The 15,661-nt window shown below is 52.1% G+C and overlaps 7 protein-coding genes across 7 annotated transcripts; 3 read left to right on the top strand and 4 right to left on the bottom strand.

The window, feature by feature from the left end:
* Positions 1-72: 72 nt before the first annotated feature.
* On the top strand, positions 73-1,325 carry LTS14_001174 (uncharacterized protein; the record flags this gene model as incomplete). Its single annotated transcript, XM_064833883.1, has 2 exons — positions 73-243; positions 414-1,325. The coding sequence occupies 2 exons, from the start codon at positions 73-75 to the stop codon at positions 1,323-1,325; spliced, it is 1,083 nt and encodes a 360-aa protein (XP_064698844.1).
* An 88-nt stretch (positions 1,326-1,413) lies between these two features.
* LTS14_001173 (uncharacterized protein) lies at positions 1,414-1,980 on the bottom strand (the record flags this gene model as incomplete). The annotated part of the gene is made up of 1 exon (XM_064833882.1): positions 1,414-1,980. The coding sequence occupies one exon, from the start codon at positions 1,978-1,980 to the stop codon at positions 1,414-1,416; it is 567 nt and encodes a 188-aa protein (XP_064698843.1).
* A 633-nt stretch (positions 1,981-2,613) lies between these two features.
* LTS14_001172 (uncharacterized protein) lies at positions 2,614-4,656 on the bottom strand (the record flags this gene model as incomplete). The annotated part of the gene is made up of 4 exons (XM_064833881.1): positions 2,614-2,732; positions 2,788-3,286; positions 3,333-4,480; positions 4,530-4,656. 4 exons carry the CDS (start codon positions 4,654-4,656, stop codon positions 2,614-2,616), a joined length of 1,893 nt encoding a protein of 630 aa, XP_064698842.1.
* A 439-nt stretch (positions 4,657-5,095) lies between these two features.
* Positions 5,096-6,967, top strand: LTS14_001171 (uncharacterized protein; the record flags this gene model as incomplete). The annotated part of the gene is made up of 4 exons (XM_064833880.1): positions 5,096-6,298; positions 6,348-6,430; positions 6,479-6,557; positions 6,611-6,967. 4 exons carry the CDS (start codon positions 5,096-5,098, stop codon positions 6,965-6,967), a joined length of 1,722 nt encoding a protein of 573 aa, XP_064698841.1.
* Positions 6,968-7,835: 868 nt separating this feature from the next.
* On the bottom strand, positions 7,836-10,046 carry LTS14_001170 (uncharacterized protein; the record flags this gene model as incomplete). The annotated part of the gene is made up of 3 exons (XM_064833879.1): positions 7,836-8,445; positions 8,493-9,545; positions 9,580-10,046. 3 exons carry the CDS (start codon positions 10,044-10,046, stop codon positions 7,836-7,838), a joined length of 2,130 nt encoding a protein of 709 aa, XP_064698840.1.
* Positions 10,047-11,008: 962 nt separating this feature from the next.
* Positions 11,009-11,682, top strand: LTS14_001169 (uncharacterized protein; the record flags this gene model as incomplete). The annotated part of the gene is made up of 3 exons (XM_064833878.1): positions 11,009-11,193; positions 11,247-11,471; positions 11,538-11,682. The coding sequence occupies 3 exons, from the start codon at positions 11,009-11,011 to the stop codon at positions 11,680-11,682; spliced, it is 555 nt and encodes a 184-aa protein (XP_064698839.1).
* Positions 11,683-13,090: 1,408 nt separating this feature from the next.
* Positions 13,091-14,871, bottom strand: ICL1 (isocitrate lyase 1; the record flags this gene model as incomplete). Its single annotated transcript, XM_064833877.1, has 3 exons — positions 13,091-13,451; positions 13,517-14,568; positions 14,644-14,871. The coding sequence occupies 3 exons, from the start codon at positions 14,869-14,871 to the stop codon at positions 13,091-13,093; spliced, it is 1,641 nt and encodes a 546-aa protein (XP_064698838.1).
* Between the last annotated feature and the right edge of the window lie 790 nt (positions 14,872-15,661).

Below are 15,661 nucleotides of genomic sequence, written 5' to 3'. Positions count from 1 at the left end.
CACCATGGCATCGGCACGTCCATACTTCAGGAACTCTGATCGTTGCGACTATCGTTGCTCTCTTGAGTGAAAATGGAGTTGGTGAATTTTGGAAAGCGATCTGATCACGAGCAGCGGGGTCGATGCCGTTGTCGGCAGGCATCCTCTCCTGACGACGTAGACGGGACGACTCACACATCCTTCACTCACCGTCGAGAACACCTGCGTGGCATTTCAGTGCAAGTAACAAGCATACTAGGTAAGGTAAGCTGATGTTCCACTGCGATTCAAGAGTCCCCGAAAGGAGCCTTACATAATCTAACAACATTGAATTGAGTAAGCTTTCATGATGATCACTCATCTTGTCCATACATATAGCAGCGAGTCTTCCTCAAGCTAGCTCTTTGTCTACTCTTACATCGTGCGCCATATAGTACAAAAAACGATCGAGCAGAACGCTAGACGCACGCGCACAGGGAACAAGCATTTTACAACACAACATCAGACGCAGTATAACAGCAATGTCAAACGACACAAGTGTCCTCAGTCCAGATGACCGACAAAAGCTCTCTGCAAAGTTCAAAGACCTTCCAGCGAATGAGCATGGCAAGGGTTGGAACGAGCTCTGGAAACAGGGCACTACACCCTGGGATCGAGATATGCCGTCACTGGCTCTGGTTGACACGCTGAAGAACAAGAGCGCAATCTTGGGCACAGCAGTCGACAAGAGCACGGAATCGCGAAAGCGTGTCTTGGTGCCAGGTTGTGGGAAAGGATATGATGTGCTCCTTTTTGCATCGCAAGGCTACGATGCTTTCGGTCTTGATGTTGCGCCTGAAGCCGTCGAGCGGGCTAATGTGCTAATGAAGGATCCGAAACTGGCTGAGAAGTATCCGTCGAGTAGCAATGACCGTGGAGACACGAAGGTGTTCCTCGGTGATTTCTTCAAGTCCGACTTCCTGGCCCAGACTGGTGGAAAGGGCGACTTCGATGTCATATATGACTACACATTCTTGTGTGCACTTCCGCCATCGTTGCGACCCTCGTGGGCGAAACGCATGGGTGAATTATTGGCGCCGTCTGGTCATCTTGTATGTCTCGAGTTTCCGCTTGGGAAGGAACCGAAGACTGGTGGTCCACCTCATGGTCTATCACCAGAGCTCTACGAGCAGTTGCTCAAGCGCCCAGGTCAAGAGGTGGAATATGATGACGATGGATATGTCGTAGATGGTCGCGATAGCGAGACTTCATCGGGTGGTCTCGTCAGGATCGATCGATGGAAGGCGAAGCGGACACATGCGCCTGGTCAGGGCAAAGACCATGTCTCCATCTGGATGCACGCGTGATGCATGCGCGATGCACCAAGGCCGCGAAGAGGCGCATTGAGGCTGTGCCTCGGCGCGAAGGTAGGGAAGGTTGTCTTCGATATGGCGTTCATTCGCAGACCTGCGTCCACCACGCAGTCTGCAAGAAGTTCTCGGCGTAGTTCCCGCAGTAGGCAGGCTCGATGACGATGTCGTAATCAGCAGCGGTACTTCTGCCGCGCTTATTGCAGGTCGTGTAGGAAGCGAAAGACATCTCTTCATCGTCCTCGTCCTCCTCCCTCCTGCCTCTCTTCCGAGAGACAGTCTTTGGGACAGCCATGGCGCGACTGCGGACGTCGGCCGCGACGGTCTCGACGATGTTAACCTTTTCAGTGAAAGGTCCCATTTGCAGCCCAGCCTGTTGAATCTGATCGAAGGTAAGCGTGCTGGCGAGCACTGCTTCATCCAGTAGCTGCGTGACGGCCGCCGTCAGCTCGGGATAGTCCATGCAGGCCGGGAAGCTGGCGGCCTTTGCTTCGGCGCCAATGGTGTTAAGCATGAGAGACAGCTTCTCCTTCTGGTCAAAGAAGAAGGACTGGTGCTCGAGAGCCTGCTGAGCGCGTGCCGTATAGAACATAAAGTGACGCCTTACGGTGCGCTGAGGCACGTAGGACGATTCGTAAAGTGCAATGCCCATTGTTCCAATGTTACTGTCGAGGTGTGAAGTGTAGTCGATCGTTGGTAAAGAGTGTCAAGTAGTAGTACTGAAGTGCGACTGGACAGGCTGTGTAGAAGTAAAGAAAGTATGGATAGTTTGAGACGAACAAGACTCGAGAAGGTCAGGGATTGGGTTGCGAAAGAGCCCATCTTACCATTGCGCTCCTTATCAGCTATCGAGCAATGTCTGTGCTCGGCCTCGCTCTCTAACAGATCGCGAAGACGGACGCGTAAATTGGTTCTGGGAGACAACACTCGGGGGCTGGGGTTGTTGCACTGAGTTCAAGGGGTGGTGAGATGGAAGGCTGGGTGATTGGCTGATAGTCGAGGAAAAGCGGGGGTGTTTCCGCTTACGGCATGTCTCTGAAGCTAAAATGGTCTCCTGGACATGGCGGAGCCGAGAGCTCACTTGCACACCCGACAACAGAGTTGCATGAAAGCAGGTGAGATGAGGGTGTCAGCATGTCTTGCAAAGGACTTGCTTGTGTTACTCCCACATCCCGGCGACCCGCGAATCTAGCCTCGGTGGTCAGTTTGTGCTGAGTGTGGCAACCATCTCGCCCAGGGCATCGATCTCCCTAAATTCCTTTCGTGCCATTTGATCACTGACATTTTACAGATGTTCAGCGCGATGGCTACTCATGAACTTCCGTGGTATGGGCACATGCACATCTCGGATGAACTCGGCAAAGCCTTTGCCCAGACTGTCCAGTATTTTTGAGCTGCTCACTCCTGCGAGAGACATCAGCAGCAAGCACGTTATATCTGTCTCACAGAGCACACATACCTCGTCCCAGGGGCCCATACACGACGAAATGTACCGCCCGGATACCCGACATTTCGCACCTCTCGATATGATACCAGTCCTTCCAATCACTCCCCATCATTTTCTGCATCTGCTGCTTCGTCATCACCGTCCTCAGCCAGTCCCATTTCTCACCATCAGGATCTTCGTGAGCTGGAATAAACAGACCGCAGTTGACGTTCGCTCCTTTGTCGCCTGACCGACCGAGAGCTATATCACCTAATGGCGCCATGACTGTTTCACCAAAGCTGGCTAGGTTGACTGGATCTGTTGGTCCGTAATCCTCTCGGTCCTGTATCCGCTCCGTCCGCTTTGGAGGACCAACGACAAACTTCTTCGACTCTGTGGAATGGCCGCGAGGAAGAATGTTGACGCTCTCTTCTAGCTCACTTTGGTCGATCACTGCTGGGTAGAAGCCCAGGAATGGCTTTGGCGTCGCATTACGAAGATCGAGGCTACAGTGAAACCCCGCGAAATGTTGCTAGACTGTGTCAGCATTTCACACATCGCTATCCAAGCTGACTGACCATGGTATTTGTCGCCCAGGCACCCAGAACGCTGGCAACGACATTCTTATCTCTAGCTTGCGCGAAGACACGAAGGTAAGTCGTGCTCGCTAGCTGACAACTCGGGTTCGTAGCTGGCCTGCCCGCCCACTGGAAGTCAAGGACATCGAACTTGTCAATCAAACCAAAATCTTTCAGCTTCCGCCGGATCTGCGCCTCTTGCAGTGCGAACTTCTTCTCGGTAGCATATCCCGATGCGTTCAGCAACAGCTCACACTGCCAGCCGCCTTTGTAAAAGACTGCGAGTTTCGTTGTTGCAGGAGGTGGTGCTCCGGTCACGCCAGAAACCCGGACCCGATCTTTTGCTATGTCTTTGATGCGCATATTCTTGATCTCGGCGTTGACGTCGCTGTTTAGGTAGATCGTACCCTGCAGCTCGTATAGCAGCTGGCACTTGACTGTGTCCTCGTTCACGAAACCATTCAGAGCTTCGTGCTTTGTCACGATGCACTCACCATTGGCTTCGACCTCAACGATGGGCAGACCAAGATCCAGCAACTCATCCATATCGTGCTTGAAAAAGCCGCTATAGTTGGCTCCCGTGATATACGTTGAGCATTCAATGAGGTGGCCAGCTATCAATGCACCAGCAAGCTCATCATAATCAGTCTCCTTCCAGCCATGCCACCACGCTGCAGCACCGATCACTGGACTAGCGTCTGCAACCCGACCACAGATGATGATATCCGCACCCTCATCGAGTCCACGCTTGACGGCTCGCATACCCAGGTACGCATTAGCGCTCACAATCGGAAACTCATCCGGAAACTTCAAGAATTCCTCGGTATCCTTCTCGAGCTGCACATGACTATTCTCCTTGTCCAGATGTGGCAACGCCTTGTCCTTGGTCAAGAGAGAATGCACTTTATGTAAGCAGTCATCACCATAGACATACGCCACCATCAGATCCAGGCCTTTAGGTTCAATCAACTTAAGCAAAGTCTCTTCTGCGAGACCTCTCGGGTTGAGGGCGCCGCCGTTAATGATCACTTTGATCCGTTTCTCGGCTATTAAATCGATGGATTTCTGGAGACCGTCCCAGGCTGTTGGTATCCAGCCGGTATGTGTCCCAGCGGCGTAGGCCTCCGCATCGTTGCCTAGATTGACCTCTGCAATTCATCAGCATCGCTCCAGGTCCAGCTGCTATGCTACACTGACCGGCAAGATAGTCTCCGGTTATTACATCGACAGGACCATACTTTGCTTGATTGAGCATGTGCTCACCAGGATCTGGTACAGCGCCTGAGCAATTGGCAATTCTGACTGCTCGCTTGACGGAGCCCATTGTATATCGTCCTTGTGTTGTAGACTTGATACGATAGATCAGGATTATACTGTGTCAGGTCGGGTCTTAGAGACGGTAGTGTACAAGATTGCCGGTCCTGGGCGAAACGTCTGATGGTGTTCGTTGATTCTGGCACACTGCTATTTGTATCCGTTGCCCCGCGACTGTCATGGGCGTTGAAGCCGAGCTGTTGATTCGCCTTACCAGTGTCATAATTATGCCTGAGTATGTCCGAGGATACATTTGTGCTCATCAGCATCGAAGCGGGGGCGACTTCGGGTAGGAAAACAACGATCCGAATCTCACGAACACATGCATATACATTGCATCTATGAGACAATCCCAACTACCGAGTGCCCGAGTCTGTCGCTCAGCTCAACGACCAGACAGCAGCAGCATCTTAAGAGTACTAGCAGATATTCTGAGAGTAGCAGCCATTATGGGCTCGATCGAACAGAACAGTTACTCCGTGCCTAAAGAGGCCGACAAGATCTACCATGAAGAGATACTTGCAAACCCTCTGGTACCTTCCTTGCCACCAGACATCAGGGAAGCCGCTCGACTTGTAACATTCACTGGCTCTGATCGTCCCAGTATCCCGATCAATTGGCGCTTCGCTGAGAGCATATCAGCCCTCAAAGCTTTCGAAGCATCAATGATGAATGTTTTGCGAAGCAAAAAATACGGGGTGCCGATGTCAAAAGTCGGCATCAATACGGATCACGCTTCGTTGTTCGTGATGTCGCCATTCCTCGCAAAATTGGTCGACGAGCATGGACAGGCAATGCCGATCAACTGTTTCGACTCTAGCGTGATGAAGGACTATGGGTTCCCGAGTACCGATCTGCATGATTGCGTGGACTGGCATCGCCTTCATGCCACGAACATATATCGCACGAAGGATGGGCGGTTTTTCCATGCACACGGTAGCATGAACCCAGATCCGACATTGACTGCGCTTGACATGCCACTAACTGGGCCGAAGGATGAGACATACGATGCTGCAGTTGGGAAGTTCCAGGAAGTCGTCGGGAACTATACCGCCTTGGAGCTAGATCAGCTCATGAATGAGCAATACAAGCAAGCGGGGACTGTTTGCTGGACGATTGAAGAGTTCCAGAAGTCCGAGCATGGCAAGGCGAACGCCCACGTCGGCTTGTACGAGCTCAACAAGATCGACGGACATCAGCCTGCATCGTGGTGGCCTGACCACGCATCGATGCCATCGTCACCAAATCGACCGCTGGCTGGCTTGAAGGTAGTAGATCTCACCCGCGTCATCGCTGCACCGACTGTGACTCGCTGCTTGGCAGAGATGGGCGCAAGCGTTTTGCGAGTGACTGCTCCCCACTTGACCGATCTGTCGCTGGTCCACCAGGACCTGAACTGGGGCAAATGGACTGCATTCCTGGATCTCAAGACTGAGCACGGCCGACAGACCATTCGAGAGCTAATCAAGGAAGCAGACGTAGTGGTTGAAGGATACCGACCAGGCTCGATGGAACGAAATGGACTTGGTCGGGACGCGATCCTGGACCTCGTGAAGGATCGTGCGCGTGGTATTATCCATGTTCGCGAGAACTGCTATGGCTGGCACGGGCCTTGGAAACATCGAAGTGGATGGCAGCAGATCAGTGATGCTGTAAGTCCCGTTGACCGAATATTGACACCATGGTGCTAACGTTCGCCAGTGCTGCGGTGTGTCCATGGAATATGGCCAAGCAATGGGCAATCAAGAAGCCGTCACTCCTATCTTCCCCAATTCGGACTACTGGTCAGTGATCATAGATTGAAGGCAAGTTCTGTGCTAACGGCAGAACAGTACTGGCGCTGTGGGTAGCACAGCAGTATTGCATGCTCTCCTTCGGCGTGCTGAGGAGGGTGGTTCGTACGGGGTGGACGTAAGTGACTGCTGTCTTGCATGTTCGGGTGCCAATGCTAAACCTCTTGAAAGATCGCCCTGAATTATTACTCCCAGTGGCTCGTCAAGTCAGTTGGCGAATATCCAGAAGACGTCTGGAAGGAGGTCTGGCAGCGCCACGGCTCACCGGTATATCGCAACTTCCACTCGATGAGCTACACACTGCCTTCTATGATGGCGCTGCTGGCGAAGCATGACCGAGACACGCTTCTAAGACCTGAGTTCTTCGAGCATCGTAAGTCAAAGGCTGTCGGTCATACGTTCCAGCAAGTCAAGCCGATCGCTCAATTTGCAGATGATGTGCATCTTGGCTACAACATCGGGACCAGGACGAATGGCGTCGACAAGGCGATCTGGCCAGATGATCTGAGGACCGAGGTCTTGTCATGACGAAGTGAGCTCAATATCAGATCAAACTGCGTATGTGTTCGCTGTTGAGCGATGATGGTTTGATTGCACTGTGGTCATTCTCTAGGCTCTCGTGCGAATGCTCCGCTGGCCGGCTGTTCCCTCTCGTGCCTTTCGATGCAATCTGACGGGGCGCGGATAGGCCCGGTAGCTCTCTGACACTGTGATTGAGATGAGCAAAGCCTCCACGTGGCGTAGGAAGCATCCCATACGCAGCACGTAGCATGTACGATCCCACCGGTGAGCTTGTTCCGAGAAGAAGAAGATCCGTGTCCTCCAGGCTTTCGGTCATACTAATTTCCTCTGGACGTCTGAATATAGCGGTCTTGTTGAAAGCAACATGCGAGCTCTGCGGTGAACAGCGCACCCTAATAGGCATTCGATTGCCTTGCTCTTCTGCCATATCCTCAGGGTACGTGCCAATGTCTGAGGATGCCAGGCTTGCCTTGGCCGTGCGCCTCGCGAGACGTTTCGCAGCCCTCCCCAGTAGTGAGCACATATCCGGCGCAGCTCTGCGCTCCGTTGGCAGTGACTCGTGCCTAATGGTGGGTGACTCGGCATACCGCAGCAGGTCCGCGCCCGTCTTCTTGACAATGGCTTCTGGGCACTGCTTCAGTATCACTCTAACATACAGTTGCAGGTCCCACTCGACTGCATATGCTAGAAAGTTGCTCTCGCGCATTGCAAGATCGCGGTCAAGCCTAGGACAACTCGAAGTCTAGTGTACAGAGCTGAAGGTCCGAGGTATCATGTTACCTGTCTCATCGAGCGCTTCTAGTAGTCTGACCGGAGTCATCCTGTCGAACACCTCGCACTGCTTGGCATGATACATGACGTAGCCCGCAGTAGATTAAAAGCCCTCTGATCCCTGTGTTTGCGACGATGTGCTGACATACGCTTTCGCCAGCATCAGATACGACCGGCAGAGTGATAAGCGTGGGTTGTAGTCAGCGCCAGCGTCTCGTGCAAACGTTGTTTGCATGCCCTCGTCGGCCAAAAAGTCTCGTACAGTCCGATGCAGAAAGTCCACGCGGTAGTCTTGCAGGAGACCAAGGGGATCGCTTCCCCATCGAATGGGACTGACTTCGAGAAGATCTCGACACCACTTGTTGATCCACGAGATCACACCTCGTCTGTGGGCATCCAGCTCGGACGATGAGTCCGTCTGCACCGGAGCCTTTATGGCGTAGTGAGGATTATTCAGTTCCACATTCAGGTGATAGTATGCAAGCGTGGGCAATGGTTGCGTCGCATGACAGGCAAGCAGTAGAGCCCGAGCAGTGTACTTGCGGTAGGCTGCATCAATCGACTTAAGCATAAGTGCAAAGTAGTCCTCGAGTGAAGGTGGCAACGCGTCCAATCTGACTTGCAGCATATGTATGTCGTCTTCCTCGGTCAAGCCATCCAGAAGGGAGCGCGCGACCAGAAATACCCAGAGCAAAACGCCATTTGCTTTCTGCCTGTGAACAGTCAGCCATACTACCGTGCCATGAGCCCTTGCGCGTACCTTATCTCCAGCGCAAAAGCCGATGCTCTTTCGTCGCTAGCAGCAAGCGCCTTGAACCGATCATCTGCCTCAAGTTTACCTGAGATGTACGTGTCGAGATCCGCCCGATTGTGATCTTGCAGCAGAAGCCTATGGCTCTCATTCTTATCATACGCAGTTCGAAAGACATTCCATGGTCTACTGGACACGCAAACCTTTGCGCATGGATGTGCAGCTAGACGGTCGAGACCCTTTACCATGGCGTGTTGTTCTCCGGAAGTGCCTTCATACTCGTCAAGGCCATCGATGAAGAAGCAGAAATGGGAAGTCCATGAACTATCCAACAGCAAAGCGTCCATGGCCTTCGACAGCTCTTCCGTGGTCCAGCTGTCAGGTCTGCTCTCTCCGCTTTCGAGGGCTTCCCAACGTTGTGTGCAGGCGGAACGAAGTAAGGACGGACACTGATGGAAGATCTGATACAAGAGGCTTTGCAGCAAGCCTCCGAGCGACTTTTGTATAGAAAACCCGGAGTTCCAAAAGTAGTAGCTCGCAATAGCGAGTCTACTAACCTCTTCGGACTTTGTTGTGTCGTCACGGATCTTAGCCCACTTTCTGAGAAGTCTTCGAGTGCGTTTGTGATCAGCCAGAAATTTTACCAATGTCGACTTCCCACTGCCAGCTCTGCCGCCGATCCAGAATATACCACTCGATGCTTCCAGCCAATTCCGAAATGGGCCGTTCTCGGCCTCAAATATCCACGAATTTGTGTCGGCGTACGCCACTGGGATCTGGATGTGACGCATAGGCATTTCCGTGAAGTGAAGACTGTCCAGCAGATCCTTCGACGTCGCGATACGGTTAGCAACGTCTGACATGGCATCCATCTTCGTCAAGAGTAATTGACCCCAGTCATCAATCTCGGTCTCTATCTGCGAGGTTGCTGTTTGGACCTCCGATATGGAACCGACCAGCTCTCGTTTGGCATCTTCGAGATCCTTTTTCATACCAAGTTTTAGATTCTCGGACACTTCAACATGATGGCGAAGGGCACTCGCCAATCGCGACTGCTGGTTGCTACACGGCAATAAGCATGGTGCGAGCAGCAGACATATCCTGCTGGCATTGTCGGACCTTCCCCAAGATTTGCAGCAAGTGTGAAGCCATCTGGCTCTTTATGCACTCAAGCCGGATCTGTAGCTTCTCGACGTAATCCTTTTGACGTACGGCCTTCAACGCCTTGCGCATCGCGTCCCATGTTTTGAACCGAGACCTGGTTTGGGCCAGCTCTTGCAACATGTCCAGCAACTCTTTGGCTACCTTCTGGCAGTCCCCTGCTGTTGCCTGCAGCTGTTTCTCACCTGCGATAAAGCCATAGTTGTCAAGACTGGACGCAATGGTCAGCTCTTGACTGATGTCCCGAAGACGGATGATTATCCGTTCCGTATCCACGTTCTCGTCAAGAGCGCCATCGGCCGACTTATATATCCGGTAGGTGGTGCCAACGATGTCGCTGCCATAGTCTACGAACTGAACTACGGCGGCTGCAATGCTCAGTGCGGTCAGTAGATCAAACATGCTGGTCTGCTTCACAAAGCTGCGTCTGGCGACATTTCCAGCTTTTCAGATCACGGTGGTCTTGTACAAGTAGTCCAGAATACTCGTGCTATCCTTTAATTGCTTGCACGGCGTATGATCCTGCGACCACCATCGCATGCCTGCTCTGCGACAGTGCTGCAAGGCCGACTGGCCTCGAGCAAGGCTGTGTTGGAGACGCAGTCACGTGCACGTGGCTGGAGCTGGGTAGAAGCAAGACGAGAATTGAAATGCCGGTGGCGTAAGTATTGCAGTGCATACTTTGACTACAATCCTGTCCGAGTTGCTTTGACTTCGAGTAGCTTTGACTTCGAGTTGCTTTGACTCAAGAACAGTAGTCGTAGCACGAGATCGATCCTCGACCGATCGGCGACCGAGAGGCTATTCAAAGCTTATGTTCCGCCATATGGTCGAGGCTGTGAAAGGGGAGATTAAGATTATTGCGCACATTACATCGCGTGTCTTCTGTCATCGAAGATATGAACGGTATCTCGCGCTCATTCTCCCACACATCCTCAGCAAATGGAATATATCGACCCACATGACCACGATACAGTATGTGCTATGATATGGACTGACATATCATCCACGTCACTGCTTATTGTTGGGTTGTTGCTGTCAATCACGACTTCTGTCTGCCGAGCAACCTATTTTCGTCCCTTCCCTCATCAGCCCTCTCCTCAACCCAGTGGCGCCGACAACAGTAGAAACCAGCTGTAGTCATGCAAGCCACGTTCAAAGACCAGAGTTCTGGCACGACACGCTCGCCTGCTTTCGGTACTGCCATGATCTAGGCGTACCATAGCGTTCGGCGTGCCATTCAAGTTCCCGTATCCAGGACGCAAACAATACTGACAGCTAGGACGTCTATATACAACATGTCCCCCCCGTGGTTACATGCGACAACGTTGTCCACCGTGAGTCAAGATAGCTGATCTTCTCATATGCCTACCCGGTCTACTTCGTCGACGACAACAGAAGAGATCATCAAGATGTATGCTCCGGACACTTGGTCCCGCTGGGTCTTGGTTCCACTCTGGACCACTCATATCTTTCTTATACTCTGTTTCTTCGGCCTGCAAGGCTACTTCATGCTCAGCTTTGATGGACAACACGGTTATACACCTACGTGAGTGATTTGGAACTCATGAGACGCTGAGCCAAATGCTGAAATTCCAGTAGTGCATGGATAGCAACCATCTCCCTCATAGGCATATGCATGCTCTCAGAACCACTCGAGATCGTCCTTCGATCATTCAAGTACCTTCAGCCTTTGACCTATCTCGGTCTACAAATTTGCAAAGTGTTGTTCTGGTCCATCTACCTGGTCCTGGATTTCATGGACTTTACGGCAAATTCGAAGCAGCCGCTGTGGATGGTCGGGTTGGCCATTGCAGCTATCATCACGTATGTCATAGACAAATGGACTTATGCTAAAGCTTGTGATCTACTGGCTAATCTAATGCTCCACAGCGGATCATACTACGCGAGTCTGGCCTACGGCGCCTTTGTGACACATCGACGGCTTAAGGGAGGAAGATTCATGCACGTGGACGAGAATGGAGATTTTACAACAGAACGACATACTGGCTATGAGAAGATGCCTGATCTGCCTTGAGGCTCTTCTTGATTCGTAAGATGGCTGATTGGCATCTCGTCACTTGCGTTCTAGCGATGACTCATATCAACGATTTTCATGCGCTATGGGCATGACAATATCAACCCAAGCAAAACCAAGTCTCGAAGTTAAGTCCTTGTTGGATCGAGTTGTCATGATGTCGCAATCACAAGATATCGTGGAGGAGTGTCGATGTCTTCATGTATTACCTATACGCTCGTGCCGAATGCTAATGCCAAGGTCCTGCATCTTCGCGCTTGCTCTGCGAACATTCCTTTGCGTTCAATCCAACACGGTGACACCTTTCCTTAACCCGCTTCACAACTACTGAATCTGCTCACTATCGAGGCGAGAGGAACCCCAAATTCTCCGACGACAAGTTGGCAGATTACAATGCCGAGTTTGATCAACCCTGGTCGCCTGATACCGGTATGTTGTGTTGTCGAAGTCAGTGTGCAGGCAAGTCACCCTTCCAGCCTTCCAACGGTAATTGACCATTCTTGCTGGATATCAAGCTGATACAATAGTTGCATGCTCAAGACCTTGGATCGTTTCCTCGAGCGTAATCTGAAGTTCCAACAGGACGAGGGCGGATTCGGCAGCGACGACGAGATATAGCTGGTGTTCGTGGACAGCTTAAACAGAGACCATAGCTAGCAAAGCAAGGTTGGCAAAAATATTGCCATCCGGGCTTCCTCTCCATTCTTGGGCGAACGGGGACGAATGCGCCCACATGCTACAGGGTCTAGTCCGAGCAGGTGCAGATCTTGATCATGAGCACTTCGTCATATTTGACGAGCGGTCACTTCAAGATGACACTGTGCTAGTCGTGGCGAAGGAGATACTGACGGAAGGAGAGCAGGCGGAGGATGACTCGGTACGGATGGTGGACGGAATGGTCAGCTTTGAGACGTCGGTGTACATTTCTGGCGATAGTAGTATCACTGAGGACCACCGAAAAGCGTTGAAGATGGAGGACCACGTTTTACGCTCGCCGTTCGAAGAGTAAGTATCGATGCTTGCCAAATCAACAACGTGCTGCGGACGACTGCTCTGACGTCGAGGCGGGCTCGGGTTGGTGTCCTATAGCAGCAACGCCTCATATGGTGGCGCCAAACGCGCAGTAAGAGAACAATCGGCTACGCCAACAGTGTTATGCCAAAAGACGTCTCCGTACATAATACAGAGTGGTTTATATACGCACAACAAACAGACGTCCGTGGCACATACTTCAATAGCTCGGCCAGGAGAAGAGAGGCTTCATTCGCGTGTCATGCGCCCACTTACGGGCATACTATGCGGATAAGGCAATCGGGAGGACAAACATCAGAATTCAAAGAATCGCATGTTCAAATTCATGTACATATGAGCCTGTAAACCGTTTCCAGACCCAACTTTGATCAAGCTGTCAGTGCTTGAATTGATCCTCAGTAACACCCGCACCCATAGCGCTCGTACTCGAGACACCACCTTGCACCATCCTCAACAATTCATCGACATAGTTCGCTCCCGACCACTTCTGATGCTTGACAACATCCACACCCTGCTCCATCTCCGGCTCCTGGATCGTCTCGCCATAAGCTCTCATACCCCTCTTGCTGAAGTCCTTCGCGAATGACGAGGAGATCAGAGCGGTGCTGTGGAGACCGGCGAGGGTGATGAATTGCCAGCAGTATCCTAGCTTGGCGAGCCTCTTGATATAGGTTTCCTGTTCGTTAGCGGGCATGGCTGACTTCCAGTTGAAGGAGGGTGAGAGGTTGTAAGAAAGTCTAGGTCATAGTCAGTACACATTCAATAACACTGAAATTGGCAGGTGGATTATGCTGTCACTTACTTCTGCTCGGGCCGGACAGCGTGCACACCATCAGCAAATTCCTTCGCCTGCTTGAAGTCCGGCAATTTGCTCTCCATCCATATCATATCTGCATAGGGTGCATACGCAATGGCTCTCGCGACACCATAAGCGCAGCCACCTTGGATTCTGTAGTATCCCTCTCGTACTCTTGGGGCGTCCCAGTCAAAGTAGACGTCTACGCCAGTCAAGCCCTTAGCAATAGCCTTAGCTTCCGAGTGGCTCTTTCCCTTGCTTTTGGCGAGGAAGTCGGAGATCAAGCCAGCCTTGTCGACGTGCACGCCTGCATTTATGGTGTCTACGACTGCTGCAGCGAAGAGCTTGAGACCTGCTTGTGCCATCCATGAGTCTTCGATTGCTTGGAGCTCGGGTCCCTGCTTTCCTGCTTGCTCAGCCGCGAGCATGAGGTCGTTCAATGGTTGCAATGCCGGGTTCGTAGAACCGAGAATGAAGGGGTGGTCTCTGGGGTCGATGGTAGAGGTGATGAGAGTCGCTGCTTCGGAATCTGTTCGAGCCACGGCAAGGAGATCAGACCCCATGATATCTGCTTGCGCACGGATGGCGACAAGACGATTGATGTGTTCGCTAATAGGCACCAAGACCTTTCCAGCCATGTGTCCGCACTTCTTGGTTCCGGGCATTTGATCCTCGATGTGGATCCCAGCTGCACCCTTCTCGACGAACATTTGTGTGAGCTTCATCACTGCTGTCAAGCCACCATGTCCCGTGTCTGCGTCCGCTATGATCGGCCTCAAGTAGTCTACATTGGCGACTTTCGATCGATCTGCCGCTGCGACTTCGAGGCGTTCCTGGCGTTGTTTGCGGTCGTGGAAAAGTTGTGCCTTGAACAAGTGCTGGACTTTGTTTGGCACCGTGTCGTAAGGGTAATCTGCAAGATCTGGACCGGGCTCGTCTGTCGCGGAGGCCGTAGAAGATGATTGCCAGCCGGAGACGTAGACAGTTTCCAGATACTGGGCCATTTGTGTGACCATGACGGGATCGAGACAGCCGAATGTTGCGCTCACGTCTCGGTTCTGCCAAATGGTGTTAGTATCGTCGATTCCATAGCAGCACCTTCCTTCTAAAATCGAGCACCAGCATCAACTTACAGCAAACTTGCCCTCGAGCAACCTCCACATCTTCTTCGACATAGTATTACTCGCCCACTCGATCTTCAAGTTTCCCCTCTTACTCGCGATCTGCTCCGCCGTGTAAGGACGTCGGGTGTATCTCCATCGAGAATCCGTCCACCATTTCTGGATTGACTTGACCTCATCCTCGAAGCGTTGCTGCTCCGAGGCGTCCGTCAAGGACGAGACATCCTTGTGCTCTGCCATTCCGAGGCTAGGAATTGTGGTGGGAAGAACGTGGGCGAGGGAGGACACTACGGCTTTGAGGCGGTCCGCCAGCTTGACTGCTGATGGTGAGGTTTTTTGTGGTGGTCGTTCTGGTTGGACAGCAGAGAACAGTAGAGAGATGGTATGAATAAATAGCGAAAAAGTCAGATGACTCGCTCCTTCGTCACAGCAACCAGAAGTCTTGTTAGGTCTTCAGCTGAGGAGATACGAAAGTACGTGCTTCTTAACCAAACCCAAACCTTCATCTACATCTCGGTCATGCTCATGACTGTACCTACCTAGCCAGCCCATTGGCTCTTGGGCCCTCCGAGGCAACCCGGCATACTCCATAAGTACTCAGACATGTGCGCTGCGATCCAGGCTTTGCTGGACGATGCCGTAACCATTGGCACAAGGTGTCGATGGACCGAGGGACATGTCGGAGCAATGGAGCAGCTGGAAGCAAGCTTTCACGTGCGTCAGGCGGCTCCGGGGTTTTGCGGAGGTGAAGTGGCAGGCCGATCATGAAAACGCCGAGGTCGGATGACGAGTGCGGCCCAGGAGTGATGGCCACGGCATGTGCGTAGTGGTCGCGAAGCAATGGACAAAATAGCATCAGCTGTACCCCGTATGAATAGTGGAACATGTGCGAGTGATACGGCAATGGAGGTGCTGAAGTCGGCAAATTCAGTCAAGCTTATAGTGTGGAAAATTGTCCTCAAGATCGTGCATTATTCGTTACAGCACTCTTAGTACCAAAGAGACAAAGGAGCCGAGCTAGATCGTAGCA

This window comes from Recurvomyces mirabilis, assembly GCF_035927965.1.
Source record: "Recurvomyces mirabilis strain CCFEE 5264 chromosome Unknown scaffold_2, whole genome shotgun sequence".
Lineage (NCBI taxonomy): Eukaryota > Fungi > Ascomycota > Dothideomycetes > Mycosphaerellales > Teratosphaeriaceae > Recurvomyces > Recurvomyces mirabilis.
The sequence above is the reverse complement of the archived record's forward strand: the minus strand, read 5'-3'. Positions and strand labels throughout refer to the sequence as shown.